The following is a 22,368-nucleotide window of genomic DNA, read 5'->3' on the forward strand; positions in this document are numbered from 1 at the left end:
CTTTAAAATAACAGAATACTTGTCTACAAAAAGGCATATGTTGATTGATATGCATGCTTTTTTTCTCAGTTACTCCGTTCAAAAATATATTTTCCTATATAATGCTGTTGGGACAAGCGTACAAAAATAGAATATGATTAAAGAACACATCGTGCGCTTATAAAGCAAAAATGGAAGAGGATAATGTGCTTAGCAGGTGCTCATAAGGTGTTGATTGATATTTTAGGAATTTAAGGCAACAGTTTTTGTTTCAGTGTAAGATTCTTTCCAGGTTAAACGAAACCAGATCCCTTCTTCTTTCACCACATGTTCTAGATGTGCATTTTGAGGTAATCCATAACAACAGTGGGATATCTACTGTATCATTTGAAAAATGATTATAGGCTTCGCCACCATCTAGTGGTTAAGATAACAGTTGTAATCGAGAAGCATTCTCACCTCGGTGTTAAGCCAGTAGGTTTACACCTTCACTTATTAATATAAAAGTTTTTGTTATGTCCATTCTTGCTAATGTAAAAGCGATATACTCCAACATGAGTAAAAAAGTTCTGTTATACATAAAACGTTTTATGTATAACAGGGTTTTTTAAAATTAAAAACCTCATGCTTGGTTTAACTTTTCTATTTGTCGTTGGTGTAGTTGTAAAGAATTGTTTGTTGTCTGCAATTGAATTTATTCAACACCTTATTCAACAGAATCGAGAGGAAGATCTTAAAGAAATAGAAAAAGTAGGGGATCAAAAGGCATATAATTTAGAGAAAGGGGGAGATGACTTTTATTTTGAAATTCACAACTGGAAACAGACGATACTCTAAAATTACATATGTTCAACCTTAGCTACGAAAATGCTTGACTGTCTGTCTTGTAGTCAAGCCACAGATCATATGAATTAAACACTACCTCGACGTTTGCAGTCAGTGACAACGTAAATAGACGAGCACACGTAAACATGTAAGAGCGTAAATCGGTGTATTCGTCGGTTACAGAAGAACACCACTGCCGTTTTCACCGGGTTGCAGTGTAGCTAGTTAATTGACGTTAGCTTCGGACCAGGACGAGCAATGACGGCCAGGAGGAGAAGCACCCGACGTTGTGGCATATTTCCGGCCCTACTAGCCGTGTTTGTGATTGTTTCAAGTGTGCACTTGGCAAATGCAGCGTCTGATTATGACCCTTATAAAATCCTGGGTGTCAGCAAGGGTGCCAGTCAAGCAGAAATTAAACGAGCGTACAAGAACCTAGCCAGAGAATGGTGAGTGAGTGACACCAGCATCACAAATGTAGTGTGGCTAACAAGACACCTCATTTTACACCAGAAAAGCTGAACCTGGTTTGAACTCTACGAGTATCATCATTCTTACATTCATCTTAAACCACTTTCTCAGGGTTATGTGGTCTCAATTACAAGTTTATATCTTTTAATAGAACATGTATGTAATTCATTCATTTATTCATCCAACACTGTTCATGGAAAGCTATAGCCGATGACAGTTAATGTGATGCACAGTAAATGGGAAATACAGATTCCAAATCGGTATTTGTACATCTTAAATTTGAGTTCCGTGAATCACATTGTTGCAGTTAGTCCTGTTTAGAGTCACAGGGGCAGCTGGACCACATCCCAGTAGTCACTGGGTCAGGGCGTGGTGTACATCACGGTGGACAGTTCACCACAACAACCATTCATCGTTACTGTCGGTATAGAGTGCCAAATTGTGTTTTTAGACTGTTGGTAGAAGCCATAGTGAATTGGGAAAACACATTGACACCCCAAATGTGCAAACTCCAAACAAACAGAATATCAGTTACCACGAGATTGCATCTTCCTTCTGTAAGGCATGAGTGGCCCTTAATAATAAATGCCAAACCTTAAAGCACTCTTTTCCTAAGAGAGAAAAAAAGAAAAATCCCTGAGAAAAATCAATTAATTAATTTCTAAATTAAATGATTTACTGTTGGACATTAGGAAGGAATAATTTATCATTATTTTCCCAAATTGGATCCTTAGCTTAATTGAGTGTTGACTCTGCTCTCCCTCCATTGGTATAATTGCTGTGCTACCAGAGAAGTAGTTAACTTGTAATCCTATCCATTCAAGTCAATATCATGTCTGGTTTTCCACCACGTTCTTTGTTGCTCTGGTGTTAGAAGGGCTGAGCTAGAATCATTGATCTGCCCGTAACTTCTGATTTTCCCTCTTTTTAGGCACCCGGACAAGAATAAGGACCCAAAAGCTGAGGACATGTTTATCAAGGTTTCTAAGTCATATGAGGTGAGTGGACAATAGCATCGAACAAAGGCCTGCACAACTAAAATCAGTAGAAGCAAAGAAGACTGCAGGTGTATGAATGAGAGTTATGTGGGTTGTCTGACAGTAGGGGGCGTAAGAGGTGGGACGTAATGAAGAGAAATGATCTGCTGAGGTGAACTTTGAACAGAGTAGGTCAATGATGATTAAATACACGACTGTATTTACACTCCACTTCTGTCAAATTTGACATCATCTTTGTAGATTTTGTCTAATGAAGAGCGAAGGGCCAACTTTGACCGTTACGGACAGATGGATGAGAACCAGCCCTTCGGTCACTCCCAGCACCAAGGCTACCGCAGCTTCCATAACAGTTTCTACTTTGACGAGTCTTTCTTCCATTTCTCCAGGTATTCTTTTTTTTGTGTGGCAGTGTGATTGGTTCACTTCCACCTAACTTCCTTCAATAAAGTGGAGGATTGCCAGTTTGGTCAGACAATAATATCCGTAAAAGTACATTAGGTTATATTTCTATTGCCAGGATAAGCCGGTCATGGTTTACCACTCGGTTCTTGATTTGACTGTTTGGTTTGTGGTCATCACCCAGGTCCAGGGACTTTGCAGACAGCAAGTACCTGCTTCACCACGCACACTTTAACAGCGACGTACTTCCAGACAGCCTCAAAAGGCCATACCTGATCAAAGTGACCTCTGAGTGGTGCTTTGCATGCATCCACATTGAGCCTGTGTGGAAGGAGGTGGTGCAGGAGCTGGAGCCATTGGGTAAGTCTGATGTCACCAGACTCCTCTCTGTATTTCTACAGCACTGAGGATTTTTGATGTTATTAAAACGTCTAAAAAGAAAGTTAATGTTGGCCACTTGAAGGCAGTTAGGAGAATTTAATTTCTCTTTTCTAGTTATTTTACAGAGAAACCGTTGTTTAAATAATACATATTTATCTGTACAGTACATAGTTATTCCCACGCCAGCGGACAAATGTAGACTTCTACGGTAGTGTGCCAAAGTTTTAGTGAAGTGAATGCATTAACAAGGGCTAGTGGCTGTATTTCCAAGTCCTACCAGTCCTGTTTTTTAATATACATTCATATATAAACTATATATATAGTGGCTCTTTCTGCCTCAAATACTCTTGTATGCTTTAAACGTGAGAGTAGTTTAGATGAACACTGTCCAACTCAAAGACACCGTAATGTCACAAGACTAGAACTTAAAAAAAAGTCAGGGTCTAAAAAATTGAATCGTGTCAGCTACAGCAGTTCCTATTCTGTTTTTGTTTTAACACCAGGTGTTGGCATTGGTATTGTGGACCTGGGTTATGAGCGTCGCCTGGCCAAGCAGCTGGGCGCCCACCGTGCTCCCTCCATCATTGGGCTGTTGAACGGCAGGGTCACCTTCTTCCATCAGGCCGTGGTACGAGAACACCTGCGGCAGTTCATTGAAGACCTGCTGCCACAGAAACTGGTGGAAAAGGTGACTGTAGTCCACACTGACACTGGCACTGCTGTTACTGTTGTTTTTACAGCATTTGGCATTCACAACACTGCTTCCTCCTAGATTTATTCATGCATTACTCCACTCTGGATTCGCAGTTCTACGTATGCAGAATTTATAGACCCACTAGGTAATAGCCTACAAAGGATGTGATCAGTTTTTTTTTTTTCAGGTGAATAAAAGGGTCTTTGATTTCAGGTTTTCCTTCCTTTTTACAATAGTTATATGTGAAAACTGAGTAATTGATTTATAGGTTCTTTGGAAAGGTAGTCTCAAGTTTGATTAAAAAAATTTGCTCCAGTATACGGTTTATAAAATATATATCTTGTTGACATTTTTAACACTTTTTAGTCCAGAAACAAGTTAGCATAAAAAGAGTGTCAGAATTATGACCAATATTGTCATATTTGGTACATGACCTGACCATCAAACAATAGAAGGGCAGTTTTGAGCTAATTGATATTTTTTTTCTATATATTTCCAGGTGACTGATAACAACTACAAGGTCTTTCTGAAAAACTGGCAGATGGAAAATAAGCCCCGAGTTCTCCTCTTTGACCAGGTCCCAGTTGTTTCACTGCTTTACAAAGTAAGCCTCATATTATCTTAGGCTCTTGTCTATACAGATCAGTACACACATACACACACACACACACAAAATGACCTTTTTTTCTGAAATTACCAGCTGAGTCATCTGTACTACTGTAGGAGTGAAAATGTTTGGGTTCCTACTTGAACAACGCAGCATAAACTTTATAAGACAAGACCAACCAACAGGAGATATGAACGGAGGCGATGAGTGATCATTAAATCCAACTAGGTAGCACTTTTGAGTCTGTTTTTAGATCTATATTTTGGACAGTTACCATCAGTGTTCAGTGACAGCCCAATGTGCTTCCGCTTCCTAATAAAAGACGTCATTGTATCGCCCAGGGTTCTGTTTCCCAAATTAAGTGACTGAGCATTGTCAGAGGTGAAAGGACTAAATTTATCTTCCAGACAAACTTTACATTTATTAACAGTCAGGGAATGAAGTCACATTGTGCTCTTGTGCTTTCAATAAGGACACAACTAATTAGCTTTTTAACCCAAGTCTAATTGCCCAGTGCAACGTACAGTTGATATACATCACGCTGGGCTCCATTCAGACTTTAATTAGGCTCCATTAGATCCTGACAGTCTGTTGACTTAAGATGACAAACAGTCTAAAAAAAGGTGAGGAGAAAGAGCAGCTGGTTATAAAGCTGACGAAGCATCTGGTGCAGAGGAGTTGTTTGGTAGAAAACACATGGCAGCAGTCTGTGTTTTTTTCAGCAGCTATAAATCAATCTTCCCACTTTACTTTCCAGTTAACAGCGTTCGCCTTCAGAGACTACGTGCGATTCGGGTACGTGGACCAGGGCGACATGCACTCCGATCAGATCACAGAGGAGTTCAACATTAACACCTACGCCCCCACCATGCTGCTGTTTAAGGAGGACACAGAGAAGCCTGTGGACGTCATCCAGGTAAACCAATCACAACCCACACGTCATATTCAGTATCATGAAATCACAACTAGATAATCGTGTATGTCACTTATGGGCAAAAGAAAAAAGTGAATAGTTAAATAAGTGTACTGTAAATTGTATTTTCTTTCTTGAGTTCCCAAATGAATTTCTCTTCTCGCTCTTTAAATTCGGTCTTCTCTGTCACACAGGCCAGGGGACTAAAGAGACAGATCATGGATGAATTTGTCTCCAACAACAGGTTCCTGCAGGTACCGCGACTGGTCAACCAGCAGCTTTTTGATGAACTGTGTCCAATCAAGCAGTTCCACCGAAGAAGGAAGTAAGAAAATTGAAAGATTCTTTTTTGTTTTCTTTATATTTTGCAGATTAAATATACATCATAGATTTTTGATAGGACTGATGCATTACTGATGGGATTTAAGAACCAGTTCTTGTAAAAAAAACAAAAAAAAAATGGTCAGATTCCATCAAATTGGTATTCTGTATGCTGACTAAATCCACTTACTGATTCCACAGATGCAATACTATTTACTATTATTGGCTCAAATTTGAAAAAATGCCTGACCTGTTTAGTTTTTTTTTTTCCACAGGTACTGTGTGCTGCTGATCACAGGAGACGACCCAGCCTTTCTCCCAGGAAACAAAGCTTTCCTTGACTTTGCTTCGGCTAACAGTAAAGAGGTGCTGCGTTTTGCATACGTCTACCAACGTCAGCAGCAGCCTGTGTGCCAAGCGCTGCTCCACAATCAGGTCTCACTCTCACCTCAGGTCAGTGGAACAAACTCGTAAAAAAAAGTCTCAGACCAAGAAAAGTCTTTGCCAAAGCTGCAGCTGGTGATTTTTGTCTTTGATTTGATCAAATTTGTTAAAATGCGAAAATACATATCTGTAGTATATCTGAAGTAAAAGGATATAAATTAATATCTATACGGAAATGACAACTATAACAACATTCTGAAAGCATACTGTACATTAAATATCTGGAGTTATAGAATTATCAACAACAATAACGTAAAAGTATATATCTGAATGTACTGCATGTGTTGAAACAGTAGATGGCGACACAACATATGCTGTCTCCTATATTTTGCTCTACTGTTTAATCACAGTCTCTTCGGTTGTCGTCAGACTCAGGTTTTTAGCTCAGACTTTAGCTTAGACTGACTCGGATTGGCTACAGCCTTCTGCTGCGACCTGGAAAAAAGATTAAGTGGTAGTAGCATTTTTGTCTGTTTACTAATTTATAATGCACTGAAGTAGTTTCGGTTTCGGTACTCTTGACAGGTGGTGATTCTTGAGAGGCGGAGCCAGGCTGGGAAGGTGCTGTTCCGCTCTTTGAGTGGCGGCTGGAACGGCAGCGAGGAAGACAAGTACCGCCTCCATGAACAGCTGGAACTCCTGCAGAAGGACCCCGCCTACCTGAGCTCTGATGCCACCCTGCCTGAACTCATCAATGAGATGGCACCTGTAGGTGTCAGCAGACACACACTCAACCACGCATGTGACAACCACAGATACAGCAAACAGAAAATTTGTGTTTTTTTCACGAATCTAATACAGATTTTTGTATTTTAAATTTTCATCTCTTGTCAGATTTTTATCATTCGCTGGATGAACGCAGCCTATGATTACGTCATTCAAGTATATGATGATCTTCTTTATTCAAACTGGTAAGACATCTGGACCATTTAAAGCTCTTCTTATTTTTTGTATTAAAACATTTCCCCCCGATGGCTTTATAAGCTTTTGTGAAACACATTTGTCTATCATATTTGTTTTTATTCTTAGATTACCAGTATGGATTTCCTCTTACATGAAATTGAAATGCTTGGGACTGTTATGTGTCAGGAGATGTTCAGGAAGTATGAGGATCCCAGAAGTGTTGTTGATAAATGTTCAGCTAAAAACTAAAATATTTTACACGTCTACATGCAAAATACTCTATATGTTTTAGTTTTATTGCACTAGATTGAAAAGTATGGGGTAGCATGTACTTGTGTGTGCTTCGTGGGTAAGTAGTACTTGTGCTTAAGGAATAAGAAAAACTTTTTTTTAAAAATGAGAAAGGGGGGTAAGAATTTTGAACTTTTTGGTTACTTCTCCAAAACGCTCAACAGGAAGGGAGAGTTCCTCTGTAACACACACTCCCATGAATAATTTCAAATCATTTTAGAAACGCTGCAGTATTTTCTGTAAACAATTATATTATATTTCACAAATTATTTATCACAGTTAACACATTCTGTTTGGCAGCTATAAAAAAATAAAAATTAAGTTTTTTCAGAAACCTGTTTATATTGTAAATGTGAACATCAGACCTTTTTTTTTTTTTTTTTTTTTTAAAAAAAGGACTGTTGCTTGTGTTTATACACGAGTGAACAACAACAGTGGTTTTTGTTTCCAGGCGGGAGATGATGCCCATTCTGTCCTTGATCTTCTCAGCTCTCTTCATTCTTTTCGGCACCGTCATCATTCAGGCCTTCAGGTGAGACATTTGTGCTGATGTATTTATGACCAAACTATGGGAAAAAAAATTACTATGAAAAAAATACATTTTTTTAAATTCTACATAACAGAAAAAAACATAGCAAACCATTTTAACAACAAATTTGTTACAAAATTTGTTTGGAATTTTTATTGCTAATAATTACTTTTGAATCTGAAGATTGTAGGTTTTCTTCTAATGTTCAATCCACTGCCTTTGACCAGTGTTTGACCAATTATAAAAGTAATCATGAATTTTACAGAAAGCCTACGATAATTAAAGGGGAACTCGTGCTTTCATTCTTTTAAAACCTTTGCATTGTATTACAGTGTGTAATTTGATTTGTGGTAAAAGGACAAGACTTTCTTAGATATCTGTCCAAGCACTTGAACGCAGCTTTTCTCCTCTCACTACCCATGGCTGACAAAATGTTCTTTGAAATGGGCCTCAACCTTTTCCAAAGCTCCAGTTATTAACCTTGTAAAAGATTGATGGACTGTAGCCATAGGCCTTAGATTTGAATACATTTTCTCCCTGTGTCATCTTTACAGTGAGCCCGGGGAAAACAAGCCACGCAAACCAAAGCCTCAGGAGAGTCAACAGACTGAAGACGATGCATCAAGCAGAGCCAGTTCCTCAAGGTAGGGGGATAAACGGCGAAAGTTGTGTTCTCACAGAAGCACTGCTCAGTTCTCTTCAAATAATTGATTTGTACCTAAACAATTGTGCATTCAGCAGATGAGCCGTTGGCCCTCTGACTTCTTCAGTAGTTGCATAATTTTCTTTTTTTTCCAAAACTTTCTTCTCTTTGAGTTAAATGTAAGAGAACACCTGGTTAATACAATACAGTGTGAAAGAAGTCCAGCAGTTAGAGGGTAAATTAGTAAAAAATAATGAATAATTTGACAGTTAATGTACAACTGCTGGTTACCTTTTTTGTATACATGTGCTGTATCTAGTTCAAAGTGTCCTAAACAGAGCAGGAGATGCAGAAGTTGTACACACACATTCAGCAGTTATTGCATTCATCACAACCAATTGCAACACCAGCAAGGTTAAGCATTTGGATCACACTGCTATTGTTAGTATGACCACAGCTATTCACGCTTCACAACAACACTCTCACTTCCAGCCTTTTCAAAAGAACTGGCTACACCTTACCAAAGAACTTTACAGAAGGCACATCCCTGTCTCGACCTTACCGAAGTTAAAACCCCGAGCCTGATCCAGGGTTGTTAGAAATGATTCTGCTACAGTGACTAAGGAGTAAACAGCCGTCGGGCAACAGTTGTATCATTTGTTAAATACTTGCCGTTTTCTTGATGGCTCACAGTCTACTGCTGTGACCTTGTTTCCATTCTGGTGTTAATATGTTGTAGCCACACCACTACTGAACATGTGTTCTCTTTTCTCTGCCTGTTAACTGAATGTTGGTCTGTCTCTTTCTTTCTGTCTTTCTCTCCCTGGATGGATGCAGTCGTCCTCCCAAAAAGGACTTTGTGGAAGTGACAGAACTGACTGACGTTACCTACACCAGTAATCTGGTCAAACTGAGGCCAGGCCACATCAATGTTGTTTTGGTGCTCACCAACAACTCCAAGAATGCCTTGCTCAGGAAATTTGCTAAAGAGGTTTTCTCTTTCTCTGGGTAAGTCTGAGACAACAGTCACAAATATAATCGGGTCAGTAACGCAAACAGCTACCCACTGGTTAATCAGATTGAAGGATAAATATTTGCATGTCACGGTCCTCGCTGGAGTTGGTTTTGTTTGTCTGTTTTTTGTTTTGTTTTTTTAATTCCAAATTGTGGTACCACTGCAGATCCCAGACCCTCCACTTCTCTTTTCTCAACGCCGACAAGCATTGCCATTGGATGCCATCCTTACTCCACTCAGCCTCAGACGCTGCAGAGAGTGAGGGCCGTTCAGATGAAGACGAGGACCCTTCAGATTACTCTGGACACGTCCTGGCCCTCAACGGTTACAAGAAGTACTTTTGCCTCTTCAGACCGGTCTTCACAGGCGACGATCCCGCCGACTCCTCCTCTGGGACCTCTCACTCCTCCGACACCAGGAGAAAGTCCAGGTCCAGGTCAAGGTCCAGCTCTCACTCTAGATCCCGGTCTCATTCCAGGGAAGACGGCACAGGCTCAAGGAAAAGCTCCAGCAGAGCCACAACCTTAGAAGTCCACCATAAGCTTGACAGACTGGGACTGTGGATGGAAAGGCTAATGGAGGGAACCCTACCCAGATTACACGTCCCCGCTTGGCCTTCCCTCGACACCACTCACGTCTCCTCTTCTTCCTCCAGCTGAAGTGAAAGTAAGATTGTAGTAAGATGGTAGCACGTACACTTGACGACAGTCTCTTCTTTCTAAACTGTTGCTCCTCTGTCATGGAACAATGGTTGACCTTTCCCGTAGACCCAAACAGCTGAAAATATGTGGCTTAGAGTACCTTTAAAACTGAAAATGTGTAAGACCAAGCTGAGTGACTTCATTCTGTGTCTTCGCTATGGAGACAAATGACAAAAAAAATAAAGAAAAAATTAAGGAAATTAAATAACTGTTTTTTTGTGATGAGGACACATGGCAGTTTAATGTAAAAAAGATTTCTTTACAACCCCAAGATTTAAATTGAGTCTAATGTAAAAAAGGGAGTCTGTGATTGGCAGCTTTAGTTGGTGCTTTGTATGTTAATAAGAAAAAGAGTTGAAAAAATATATAAATGTGAAAAAGAAATTTGCTAATTTGCTTTAGGGGCTAAAAATGCATAATTTTTTAAAAAATTTTTAACAAGCCCAGCTCTACGTGTTCGCTTGTTTAAATACATTAATATGGACAAATGAGACCCGGCCGTTTTTCCTGCTGTTTATGTAACAGTTTAAAGAAGAATAGCTGTTAATTGTTGTGGTTTAGATTTTTGCTGCTTTAAAATGTGAGTCACACACACACACACACACACACACACACACACACACGTGTTCTGCTACTGTAATGACATATTAGCTCAAGGAGCCAATCCATATGAAGAAGATCATGTTACTGATTTTATTTTTTAAATAAATATATATATATATATTGAATAAAAATATATACAGTATATATATATATATATCTACTCTACATGCTTCCACACACATATGGGTGGTATGTTCATTTTCTTAATGTAACCCTTAATCCCTTAATTTTACACACTGGACCTTTAAAACATAACCAAAACAGCAACAGTGGTTACGTGTCCAAGAAAAGTCTTAAATTTTCCATTTTCTGTTCTTTCCGTCATAAACTGAATATAAGAAATGGAAAAGCTCTTCATCTGGACAAACAGCAGAAATAACTTCGCCACAAGTTAAATTTAGATACATGTACTTTGTTGATCCCAGGCTGGGAAATTACAGAACTGGGTAACGCCCTTGTTGACACTCTCCATGGAAATCGTTAGTAAAAGGCTTATAGGACCTGCTGAGAAGAGTGGACTGAATTATTACATTTATTTCCTTATATAATGGATTTTATATACATTTAACAAAAATTAAACATGATGTGACATAAAAGAAGGGTCTACAACAGACACATTTGGTACACAGCTGCTTTAGTATTGTATATTAAAAAATGCATTTGATTTTCATTGGTTACATTAAGCATGCAGAGAATCTCGGTCGCAGGGAAGCGTTCCATCCTCATTTAGGAACCTGCTCTGAGCTGGGCTCTGGTTGTTCTTTAACCTAACAGAGTATGCTTCATTTTCCTGGTTTACAAAAACATTTTCTGGCGTCTTCACGACATTGTGTGATGCGTGGACTTCTTAGCATTTGATCGGCTGAAAAATGCTGACAGGATTGATGTTGGTCATCAGCTGTGTTTCCCAACCTTTTATGGCCACAGCCCATATTCCCCACAGCACACCACACACAAAAAAATACAACAAAAAGTATATGTAATGAATTTTACTGATCATCTAGTTTCACCCCACTCAGAATTTACTTACTAGGTCTGTTTAGTTGAAAATTACGCTGATATACTCACAGGAATTAAAGAAAGACACACTCACAGAACAGCTGTGAGTCTATAATTTTCTTTAGTTTGTAATAAATTACAGACCAGTTGGTTAAAATTAGGGAATTTTCGTGGGCGCAGCACAGTGGTTGAGAATCGCTGGTCTCCAGTTCCACCTCACACTGAACATACCAAAAGGTGCGACCATCGTCTTTTGGAAAGTATCTGACACTTAGCATTGGAGACAACAAGCTCTCTGATCACACACAAATAAATGACCGTTGGACAGATGTTATTAAATGGATGAGAAGAGTCTTCTGCAAAGACCTGTTGTATCTTCCTGACTTTCTTGTGGTTGACTATGACCGTGTTTGTTTCATAATCTATTGATCAGTCAGCAGGTAGTGAGCCAGCGTGAGATGTGTGTTGTTTGGAAAATAAATAAAGCTTGCGCTGAACCTACTGGTGAGAGGCCTTTGACACATATTTGACCTTTGGAATTAAGCCCCAGTGATAACGTTTGAGTCTGAGTTCATCCAGGTTATTGGCCTGTATTAGGCAATTACTGGGTTTCAGGTGTAAACAAGGGTTCGCCCCAATAACAGACTGACAACCACATATAACGTCTTCCATACGTGTGGGTGACTGTTACCCAGGTCAGATCTGGCTTTCTGATGATTTTCTGATGAAGTTTTTTTTTTGTTGAGTATGCTGAACTTTTGCCATCTTTTATTTATTTGCTCATTCATTTTGTAGTGTGTTTTTGTATCTTTTACTAATTGTCTGAATCAAAGAGAACCTTTAATGCTTCTCCTCCTCCAACATGTACCCCCCCCCCCCCCACACACACACACACCTTAAAACAATTGAATGCATGGATTAAGTAGACGTCAAACACTTAGAAATGCTAGGTGAATTTACACTGACTGTGTTAATCTTTTCTGACTTCATTAAATGATTAATTTATGTCTCGAGGAGTCGGATGTGACGCTGTAGCTCAATGTTTTTTTCCTTGGTACCTGCTTCAGACTTCACATCAACCTCCCACTGTAAGAATGAATGAAGTGTAACTTAAAAAAGAAAGTCATTTTAATGATTTATTCATTAAAATTTGTTGATGGATTTCTCTGGTATTTGTATTTTTTTTTTTCCAAAGCTAATGAATACATTTTCAGCAATTTGCAACAAAACCAGTTACATGTTAATGCACGTCAATGATTGACTGAAGCTCATGTTATTTGGGGAAGTGTTGGCTTAGTGGTTAAAGCTAAAGCGGACTTGGGTCCGGAAGGCTTCAGGTTCGAGTCCACCAGCTGCCAAGTTGCTACTGAGGTGCTCTGAGCCTGGCACTGTCCCCACACACTGCTCCCCGGGCGCCTAAAGCTGCCCACTGTTCACTTTGGTGATGGGTTAAAAACAAAGGTCACATTTGGTTGTGTGCAGTGGTGTCCTTTCCTTCCTTCCTTTCCTTAGCAACAGCATTTAAAAAAGACATATACAATGAAAATGTCATAAGGCAAGAAGACTTCAGCATAATTATTAGTAAAGCACAAACATGTTAAACTCTGAATCTTTTTCATGCACACAGAGAGCTCAGTTTTCGTCAGGAATCACTTTCTTCATGCTCAGGTCATCAGGGCCGAACGAGATGGGCAGCAGCTGGTCCACAGTCCTCATCATGTAGGAGTTGTCCAGCTTCGTCAGGTACACCTCCCAGTTTGTTCCAAACTGAGGACAAAAACAGGTGCACAGGTCAAGGCAAAAAGAGCTAAGACAGATAATAGGAATTTCAAAATTGTCTGATTTTGAACCAAAACCTGTGAAGTCATGCATGTCCAACTGCTTTGACAAGATTTATAGTGATATCTTTGTCAGTTGTTGAGGTATGCTATATTTTTGTGTTGAAGTACAACACTTGGAATAGAAACCTGTAAAATGATTGAGGATTTTTTTTCTTTTTTTCTGACTGTGACTGCTGTGCTTTTACTCCTTGATGCACGGCAATATCTCATCAAGCAGTGATGATACCTCTCTCATAAATTGTCTGCAGCCACCACATGGAGAGATGAATTGGTCCTCAAGGTCACTGCAAAAGATAAATAAAAAAAAAGATCAGTATTTGAGGCATTTAATTTGGCTTTTGTTTCTCCTTTTGGAATAAAGCAAAAAAGGAGTAAATAACAAGATTACAACAGATTTTTCAATTAAAAAATAAAGAGATGAATAAAGAATAAAGAGATGGGCAAAAAGGTCATGAAGTATACATTGTCAATAACAGTTGAGTGCAGTACTTAAGATCACAGCCAAATATATTGAGCATAAGTAGTAAGATAATTATAAGATTATCTTATTCACTAACAAGTGTGAAAATCCTGAGAGTTGAGCTGTCAAATAATTCACTTTCACTTTTTAGATGGGTACTTTTTCTTGGGTAGAATTTAAGCAACGTAAAGATACTTTTACTTAATTACATTTTTTTAGTTCTTCTTTCCACCTCTGCCAAGAATTTGTTTTGACTCACCAGTTAAGTCTCTGGCTTCTATATTTAGCCTATCTGTGATCTGGCACAAAACAATCTGTGAATAGTGTTGGAAGAAAATATATCACAAGTGTGAGAAATATGCAGTATAAGTCTTTAAAAAAGAATCTATTTGACTGGTCTCCTCAACTGATCTCTCCCCTTCTTTCTCTCTCTTTCTCTCTCTCTTTCTTCCTCTGACTCATCTGAATAAGGACTGTGTTTGAATGAGTTCCAAAATGTTGGTGTGCAGTCTAAAGTGTCTGACATCTACAACGAAACTGAAAGTTGTTGAAGTTGTGTCGCAGTAAGAAAAGTTGTTGAGTGTAGTCAAGCAGAGGAACTGTCGTTTGAAACAAACGTTGCGCAGTTAAAAATGTAAGTACAACACTTAAAAAGTGTTGTACTTACATCCCAGACAACACTTCCCCAAATGGAACTTTCTCTATTGCCATGAACAATCTGAGATCTGGCACGTAGCAATCGTTTCTTGTGTAATCGGTGTTGTTCTAATGTGAGATGATTCATGCGTTATAGCTGGAAATGATGCCAAGAGCCATAAAGAAACACAGTGTTACACAAGCCTGGGGCTTAATCACCTGGCTATGGCAATAGCCTTGAAGTTACTGTAACCTTCTGACACTGCCTTTGACATTGCGGTCCTTTCAGCACAAATACCCAAGTTGTAGCAGGCATTCTCAACGTTGCAACCTGATAGATAGATAGATAGATAGATAGATAGATAGATAGATAGATAGACACATTAGATAGTTACATTTTTTTTACTAGTCAAACAGTTACTCTGTTGGTCTTAGCTCTCTCTCTCTCTTTCTCTCTCTCTCTGCTTTTTTGCAGACTATTGGTTCTTACGTCTGACGTTTTGGTATTTACATAGTGCAGTGTTAAGTTCAGGACTTTTCTGTTTACTTTGTCCGTCATGCACAATGCTGCAGCCCAATCTTACGTTTTAAAAAAAATATGAAAAGACAAATGTGCCTTACCTGTAAACACACGATCGTCCTCTGTCAGGACAGCAGCCCCCACTCTGAATTTACTGTAGACGCAGTAGGCATGTGTTTTTGCCTCATGGGATTGGCGGATCAGCTTCTCAATCGTTTCTTGAGGCAACTGGCTGGGCTGCTTCACGTCCATTCTTGCTCTTCGTCCTTTTTCAGCTGGGGAATTAATCGGCTGTTGCGCAGCTTAATATGAAAAGCACAGGGTGGACGCAGTCCCAGCCAATCAACTCCTGCAGTTCAATTTTCAATGTGACATCATGTAAGGGCAAGTTTGACAGGAAGAAGTTGTTACTGCCAGTGCCAGTGCGATGCAAGTGTATGTTTTGACATGATTATCTGGTCAAGCTGACCACGTTTATCTGGTCACTAGGAGAGAGCGGAATAACAGCCGAATATGATGTAACATTGTCATGTTTGTCTGTGTCTGTATAAAAAGAATCAGCATGTATCAAAAGGTGGGATTTGTTGGTGAATGTTTCACGAGAATCGTTGTTGGACCTGCCATGGTCACAATAAATACAATGCAATAAATCCCCCGAGACGGAGACGTTTGTCCTGGTCCGCCTCATTTGTAGAGACCCCGACATGATTGCTTGGACTTGCGGACCAGGGCGGCTGGGTTCCTCCATTGGACCGGCTGTGCAGCGCACGCAACAGGAGGCTGCTGGTAAGCGCTGAGGTCCTTGCCAAGAATTGAACAAAAGGCAGTAGGGACGTTGCTCTCACCGGCTCGTTAGACCGTGCATGCAGGAACAGCTGCCAATCTAACCTAAACATTGTGCTGTGTAGTTGTACAGAATTTGAAACATTGGATTAGTCAGCAGCTGTGAAAACTTTCAGTAGTGTCTGACTGAATGATACAAGTGTGTTTGTGTGTGTGTGTGTGTGTGTGTGTATGAGCCGGCTCACCGAAACTGCCGGCTGTGTAAAAGAGATAACGAAAAAAAAAAAGTCAGAAAGAGTCAGCGGTGAATTAAAAGCCGAACTTCCAACGAGTTTGGAATCGACGTATGGAGCGACGCGCGCCATACGTGTTTGCCCTATGCGATTACGTATGCAGTTATTACTTTATAATTATATTAGTATATAAGTAGCTAGACTGTATGTGTATAAATCGCATTATAGATAAGTAAGTCACAAATAGTGGGCCTCGACCCAAAATGGGGTCGTGGACTAGTTTCCAGTGGGCCAAGGCAAACAAATGTTGAGAGAAAATCAGTTGACACCTGATATTTCACATCATAGAAGAAGAAACAAACTCTACACTCTATACTTTTGCTAAAGCAGGTAGTACACGGACTATATAAAATACTGCATGGACATTCTTATAATGAGCCAGATCAGCTGAGAAACACTGTTCTAGATTTTTTTTTTTAAGGTTCAACTCAGGCCACTCTCACTCTCTCTCCTACAAAACCAATCTTTGGCAACATTACCAGGCGACTGCCACGTTTCAAAACATTTAGTCTGATTCATCAATTTCTGCATTCTTTGTTCTCAAAACTCTCAAGAATTCCCCCTGTGGGATCCAAATAGTTCAATCTAATCCAGATTTTTTTTTTGTTTGTTTTTCATTCAAGTCAGAGCTTCAGGACTTAGTCAGAAGTTTATTTAAATAAAGTTTTTTGTCTGACTTTCTACCCTCTCCTTTTTGAATACGGCTGCATTTTTCTCTTTTCTTTCATTCCATTTGACTAAGTTTAAAGTTGTGATTGTTACATTTGTAACAATAGGCTACGATCAGAGACTGCTCTCTGCCTGCCAGGGCAAAATCACCGATTGTGAAAATTTTAATTTGTTATATTTTTAATCTGTTCAGACTTATAGGATGTACAGTATTATACAGGAAGTTACACAATAAAGACAATAACAAACATATCCGTTTGGACTCAATTGAGTCCATTATGTTGATTTATATCGTCTTGCAAATGAGTCTTTGAGGAGCTTGTATTAAAAGTGTTTTCAGCGATTCTGGATGATGAAATTTATCCAACTGAGGTAGTTTTGCACTTTGGTGTAGACCCCAGGGTAATAAGCATAGGCACAGCCGATACCCCAGGACACAATACCCTCAAGTTTGCCGTTACATATAAGAGGTCCTCCTGAGTCTCCCTGAGGATGGAAAAGAAAACAGTTACGTCAGAAACTTAGTTAAACCCTTAATATATTACAGTTTTTATTTTAAATATATTTTAAATAATATTAAAAGAACTATAGCACATTAAACACCGACTGTTGAAATCCTATTTTCTCCTCACTAATTGGTTCAATTTGTATGAAGAAAATGTGAAAAATGAAGAAAATCACGTTTGTTAGGAACATCTATCAAGTTAGAATGAGCTGAAAGTTGTAGGCCCTTTTCTCTTTCGTTGTTAATTTAGTGGTATGACTTCATGGTCACAACTTTGGTTGGTTTATTTAATATCAAATTGTAAACACCATACCAACACGTCACAGTCTCAACACAAAGGATTTAAATGCAAAATACTCAAAATGAGTAAAAAAAAAAAAACTTGAATGAAAAATGTGACATTGTAATAAAGAAAACTGTTAATTCAATTCAAAATTAAGAAAATTAAAGCATTTTCTTAGGGAAAATGTGATGTTGCTGTTGAGACATTTAAATAATTACAATTTATTGTAATGTTGTTATTCTATAAACTTTATTTAGGATGATCTGGTGAAAGATGAAAAGCTAATTTCTGAAACCGTCTTTTGTGGTTCCAGCCGCACGCTGCAAACTCACCTGGCAGGAATCTTTGCCACCATTCTGGGAGCCAGCGCAGATCATGTTCTGTGTGATCCTGAAGTAGTAGAAGTACCAGCAGTTGGGGAAGATGTTCACATCCACAGCTCTCAGTACGGGAGAGAGCTGATAGTAGTTGAGGGAGATCACGCCCCAGCCGCTGACTGTGCATACAGTGTCTTGATCCAGCGGGACTAGGTTCAAATCTGGCAACGTGACAGTATCCACCCAGGAATTGATTTCTGCTGGTTTGTGCAACTAAGAGCAGGAGAAGCATGCAGGTGGTCAGTACAGTGTGTAATGCTCATAACAAGGTGAGCATCTCACTCACTTTTGTTTGAAGACTTTTCATAATGAAAACGTCTAAGCGTCAACAACTAAATATTTATATACGTTTGGTTGGAACAGGTTTTGGTTTGAAGGCTAGGATTAAAAAGGACCATTCATAGAATACATATATATATGAGCTCCAGTCTGACTGATGACCACACAAATATGTTCTGTCATCACCTAAATGCATATTTTGACCAGTTTTAGGGGCATCATCTATAATAAGGTACTGTTTCTGTTTGTTGAACAACTCCAGGCCTCATTCTGCATTAGTTAAAACTAATGGCTGTGTTTACATGGTGCCTGTTCTGCCCTGGCCTGCCTGCGGTCCAGATCTGTCTCTTTTTAAAAATGGCCAGTGTGTCATGGAGCAACTGATAAGCAGCTCCAGTGTTTGTGTTATTAGGAACAACAGTCGACAGTACCTGCAAAACTGCCACTCAGTAAAATAAATATTGATTGTACTTTATAATAATAAAATAAATCAATAAGAATAATAATTGAGTCCCACAATGGGGAAATCTACTGTGGGAGGAAAAGGCAATTAACACAAGCTGCCCCAAGAGGTGCCAACTTACAGGGCCTTAATACGACCCAACATAAATGTTACTCTGTCTTAACTGGCCAGGGTTTGTATTTTTTTTCCAGATGAATAATTAGTTCTGATTAAATAAAACATATTTTAGCTCCTACTGAAAAATACACCAAAATTACCCTGTAAAAAATAATAACTCATTTATGTTATTTGTGTGAATTTCCAGTATCACTGCTCACTTTAAGAATTCATTTTTTGTCAGTACCATCAAAAATGTTGCTTATACAGGATAGAACATTGGGGAAGTTTTACAGTTATAGGCTTCAGTTTTTAATAAATGCATTATTTTTACAAGGAGCTGCATCCTCATTTAACTATAGTCTCACCTTAAGCAGCATGATGTCATTGTCAAAGGTCAAGTAGTTGTACTGTCCATGTCTGATGATGAATATGACATTGAAAACCTGCTCGTATCCTTCCCACTTTGTGATATCATGGTCTCCCAGGTAAACTTGGATGAAGTACGTCCTGAAAGAGTGCAGTGAAGCCAACGTTAGTTTTCACAATTTATTTAATCAGCCCCCTGTTGTATATTATGTCAGCCAAGGGCCAAAGAAAGACATAAAACAAAGCACTGTGTCAGTTATGTCTGGATTAAAAACCTTGAAACTGTAACCGAATTATATGGAAGTAAAGACTAACACTAGAAAATAACTTATTTCAACTCATATATTCTTTCAAATACTCTTTTAAATATATTGTGAGGATGACAGTGATTCACTTATTAAAGTGTATTCTGTTTATAGTAAACATATATACAGTAAAAGATATGTAATCACATGCCCCCTGAAGTAGCACCTAGGTACCCCCAGGAGCACACATACCCCCATTTGAGAACCATCCATTGATTATCTAGCTATCTATGGGTGAGGGGCAGGGTACACCCTGGACAGTTCGCCAGTCCATCCTAGGGCCACATATTGAGACAACCAACCACTTTTTAACTCACATTTACACCTATCAACCTAACCCCCCTAATCAAGCATGTTTTTGTCCGAAGTGCCAAGAGCAAACTGCATGAAGTAATCAATCGGGAATCGAACCTGCGCACCAGTTATCCCCGTGCTGCATCAGACCAACATCTACCACCGTGTGGCCCATTTGAGAACCATTACATTAATTCATCACAGAGGACCAGAATGTAATGGTGCAGTAACTTACGGCCGCCAGCAGTGGGCAGCAGACATCACCCACTGAGGGTGGACGAGGATGCCTCCACAGAAGTGACTACTAAAGAAGCGCAGGGAGGCCTGGTACTTGATGGTGTAGGGGGACACCACATCTCCACCAATGATCCTGCTCCCATACGCACCTGTAAAAAGCAAGGATACTGGTTGGACACACAAGGACAGAGGTTCCGACACGTCAAAACTTTTAATAAAAAAACAAACAAAACAAAAACAAATAAAATGCGAAAAGTGTTCACAAACATTTTTTACGTCAAAACTTTTAATAAAAAAACAAAACAAAAACAAATAATAAGTGTATAACAATAAGTATTCACAAACATTTTTCCCCCCAGAAATATCCTGACATAACAGGAGTGACTTAAAACCCGTGTTTCATAAACCGTTAGAGTCGATGTGTTTCTTTCTCACCTTTGAGGTTTATTACAAGTAAAAGGAGCAGCGAGAGGTGATGAGACGGATTCAGGTTCATTGTAGCAGCTAAAAGGCAAAATGGATGATGGAAAAAAGTGTTTAATTGTCTGAAGTTGTACACGTTAAAGTCTCTACACACATTTACAGTGTTGTCTTCGCTGTAAGACACAGTAACAGTTATCTTAGAAAAGTTTTAAAGGACAATCTTTGCTTTGGAAAACAAACAGGCTTCAAATAAACCAAATAAAAGTCAAATTCAATTTAATATTTAACAAATATAGTGTGTTCTTGCTCTTGGCATCTACAGTACAATGCTAAGAAATAGACCTTACAGTCAAAACCTTTAGAAAAATACAATTTTATATAAAGTTATCAAGAGGTTTTATGTACTTTGAAACACAAAAGTTAGATTCTAAAAAGTAAAAGAGACAACTTTTCATGATCAAACCAACAGTTTCTAGCAGCTATCCTAATCCGCAGGCTGAAAATGAGCTCAGAATAATACAGAAATCACAAAAATTCAATGGAATCCAAACTCATCTCACCGTGTTAGGTAGGAAAACAGTCCAAGCCCAGCATTCGCACAGTGACACACACACCCTCACACACACTCCTATCATACCGAGACATACAGTATAGCTTGAGAATGCTCTGGCCTCTTTTATATTGTGCCTGTCACTGGCATTGTTCTCCACCATTGTCCACCAACTCTCTAACTGTCTCACACACACCGTCTGACCTAGTACACGGGGAAAAAACACATCAAAAGCAAAACAAATCCCTGTCCCTTTATTATACCTGTCTTTCTAAGGCTTTTGTGCTCAAAGATTTGACCCATTGTCCAGTCGTGGAGACAAAGTGAAGCTTAATAGAGATGAAACCCAACAAGGCAGAGAAATGATAGAAAATACTTACCAGACATGTTTTTGCTGTATCCAATGATGTTAAAGAGGGCAGGACAAAGCAAGTATGACACCCAAGTATATAATATGAACCTAAGACCTAATAAGACATAACAGCATTGATTCTTTACCAAGAGATAAATGATATTTTCTCGGAGGTTGTACCCGATGTACAAAAATAAATGGCAACATTAACAACGGAAACAGTGCTGAGCACAAAACTGTGTCAGAACGAACCAAATTATTCAGATATTAGTTTTTTTTTTCAACATAGCATTTCCAAAACATAATTCACTTAAAAAAATAGAATGGTTTTGCAAAAAAAAAAAGAATGTCTAACACAAAGGTGTTCCCTTCTTTAAGTGCTAAATGCCAAAGAAAATGGTTTAACTGTGAGGATTGTGTTCTTTGGGTTATATGTCTCTCCCTCCTATGAACATTCTTCTCTGTGGTGAAATAGTAGTTTTGGTTTATAGTTGTTATGCTTTCAGTTGGTCTCATCTTTACACAAATGTTTTGCAGCCTCAGTGACATCATTTACCCCATCCCTCTCCCTCTCCCTCCCCAGCCCCCCTCCCCCCTCTCTCCAGGTGTTCCAGCTTCCTCCCACAGCTCAAAACATGCTTGAACATAGCTATGAATGTGAGTTAAGAAGTGGTTGTTGTTCTCTATATGTGGCTCTGCGATGGACTGGGGAACTGTCCCGGTGTACCCGTAGATAGCTGTGATTGACTCTGGTGTCCCCCACGATTCTGAAAAGGAATAAAGATAGACAATGTTTTATATCAAAAACAGTAAAAACAACATAAAAAAAACACCCCCAAACAACATTGTAGTTTAATATATGTTTGCAATTCTGCATCTCTGCATATCTTTCCTGTGTCTTTTTTCCACATAAATAT

General features: G+C 39.0%; 3 protein-coding genes and 1 long non-coding RNA gene across 5 annotated transcripts; 2 read left to right on the forward strand and 2 right to left on the reverse strand.

Annotated features, from left to right (window-relative positions):
• Positions 1-763: 763 nt before the first annotated feature.
• LOC103386135 (dnaJ homolog subfamily C member 16-like) lies at positions 764-13,305 on the forward strand. The gene is made up of 15 exons (XM_008320264.3): positions 764-1,253; positions 2,207-2,273; positions 2,514-2,659; positions 2,857-3,032; positions 3,557-3,741; positions 4,247-4,351; positions 5,112-5,270; positions 5,462-5,592; positions 5,864-6,041; positions 6,558-6,740; positions 6,867-6,943; positions 7,678-7,758; positions 8,310-8,399; positions 9,236-9,406; positions 9,580-13,305. Exons 1-15 carry the CDS (start codon positions 1,063-1,065, stop codon positions 10,070-10,072), a joined length of 2,433 nt encoding a protein of 810 aa, XP_008318486.1. The 5' UTR covers positions 764-1,062; the 3' UTR covers positions 10,073-13,305.
• LOC103386134 (cytidine deaminase) lies at positions 12,840-15,589 on the reverse strand. 2 transcript variants are annotated; one of them, XM_008320263.2, is made up of 4 exons: positions 15,275-15,589; positions 14,873-14,984; positions 13,784-13,841; positions 12,840-13,483 (listed from the first exon to the last, which is right to left on the reverse strand). In XM_008320263.2, exons 1-4 carry the CDS (start codon positions 15,423-15,425, stop codon positions 13,349-13,351), a joined length of 456 nt encoding a protein of 151 aa, XP_008318485.1. In that variant the 5' UTR covers positions 15,426-15,589; the 3' UTR covers positions 12,840-13,348. The 2 variants fall into 2 exon arrangements, 1 of the variants encoding a protein (XP_008318485.1); XR_003051062.1 differs by having other exon boundaries at positions 13,364-13,483; positions 13,684-13,841; positions 15,275-15,542.
• Positions 15,590-15,744: 155 nt separating this feature from the next.
• Positions 15,745-19,258, forward strand: LOC112487715 (uncharacterized). The gene is made up of 2 exons (XR_003051063.1): positions 15,745-15,959; positions 18,020-19,258. It is a non-coding gene; the product is annotated as an uncharacterized LOC112487715 (long non-coding RNA).
• Positions 16,657-21,583, reverse strand: LOC103386133 (trypsin-3). The gene is made up of 5 exons (XM_025059935.1): positions 20,562-21,583; positions 20,125-20,275; positions 19,290-19,431; positions 18,039-18,296; positions 16,657-17,404 (listed from the first exon to the last, which is right to left on the reverse strand). Exons 1-5 carry the CDS (start codon positions 20,620-20,622, stop codon positions 17,255-17,257), a joined length of 762 nt encoding a protein of 253 aa, XP_024915703.1. The 5' UTR covers positions 20,623-21,583; the 3' UTR covers positions 16,657-17,254.
• Between the last annotated feature and the right edge of the window lie 785 nt (positions 21,584-22,368).

Source organism: Cynoglossus semilaevis, chromosome 11 (assembly GCF_000523025.1).
Source record: "Cynoglossus semilaevis isolate Cse_v1.0 chromosome 11, Cse_v1.0, whole genome shotgun sequence".
NCBI lineage: Eukaryota > Metazoa > Chordata > Actinopteri > Pleuronectiformes > Cynoglossidae > Cynoglossus > Cynoglossus semilaevis.

Excerpts from the sequence above, each read along its gene's own strand:
- LOC103386135 (XM_008320264.3), top strand. The coding sequence starts at position 1,063 with ATGACGGCCAGGAGGAGAAGCACCCGACGTTGTGGCATATTTCCGGCC. Across the intron at positions 6,741-6,866 it reads TCATCAATGAGATGGCACCT|ATTTTTATCATTCGCTGGAT; the intron begins GTAGGTGTCAGC and ends ATCTCTTGTCAG. Across the intron at positions 6,944-7,677 it reads GATCTTCTTTATTCAAACTG|GCGGGAGATGATGCCCATTC; the intron begins GTAAGACATCTG and ends TTTTGTTTCCAG.
- LOC103386134 (XM_008320263.2), bottom strand. The coding sequence starts at position 15,425 with ATGGACGTGAAGCAGCCCAGCCAGTTGCCTCAAGAAACGATTGAGAAG. Across the intron at positions 14,985-15,274 it reads GGACGATCGTGTGTTTACAG|GTTGCAACGTTGAGAATGCC; the intron begins GTAAGGCACATT and ends TCTATCTATCAG. Across the intron at positions 13,484-13,783 it reads GCAGACAATTTATGAGAGAG|TTTGGAACAAACTGGGAGGT; the intron begins GTATCATCACTG and ends TTTTGTCCTCAG.
- LOC103386133 (XM_025059935.1), bottom strand. The coding sequence starts at position 20,622 with ATGAACCTGAATCCGTCTCATCACCTCTCGCTGCTCCTTTTACTTGTA. Across the intron at positions 19,432-20,124 it reads GCTGCCCACTGCTGGCGGCC|GACGTACTTCATCCAAGTTT; the intron begins GTAAGTTACTGC and ends GCACTCTTTCAG. Across the intron at positions 17,405-18,038 it reads GTGGCAAAGATTCCTGCCAG|GGAGACTCAGGAGGACCTCT; the intron begins GTGAGTTTGCAG and ends TTCCATCCTCAG.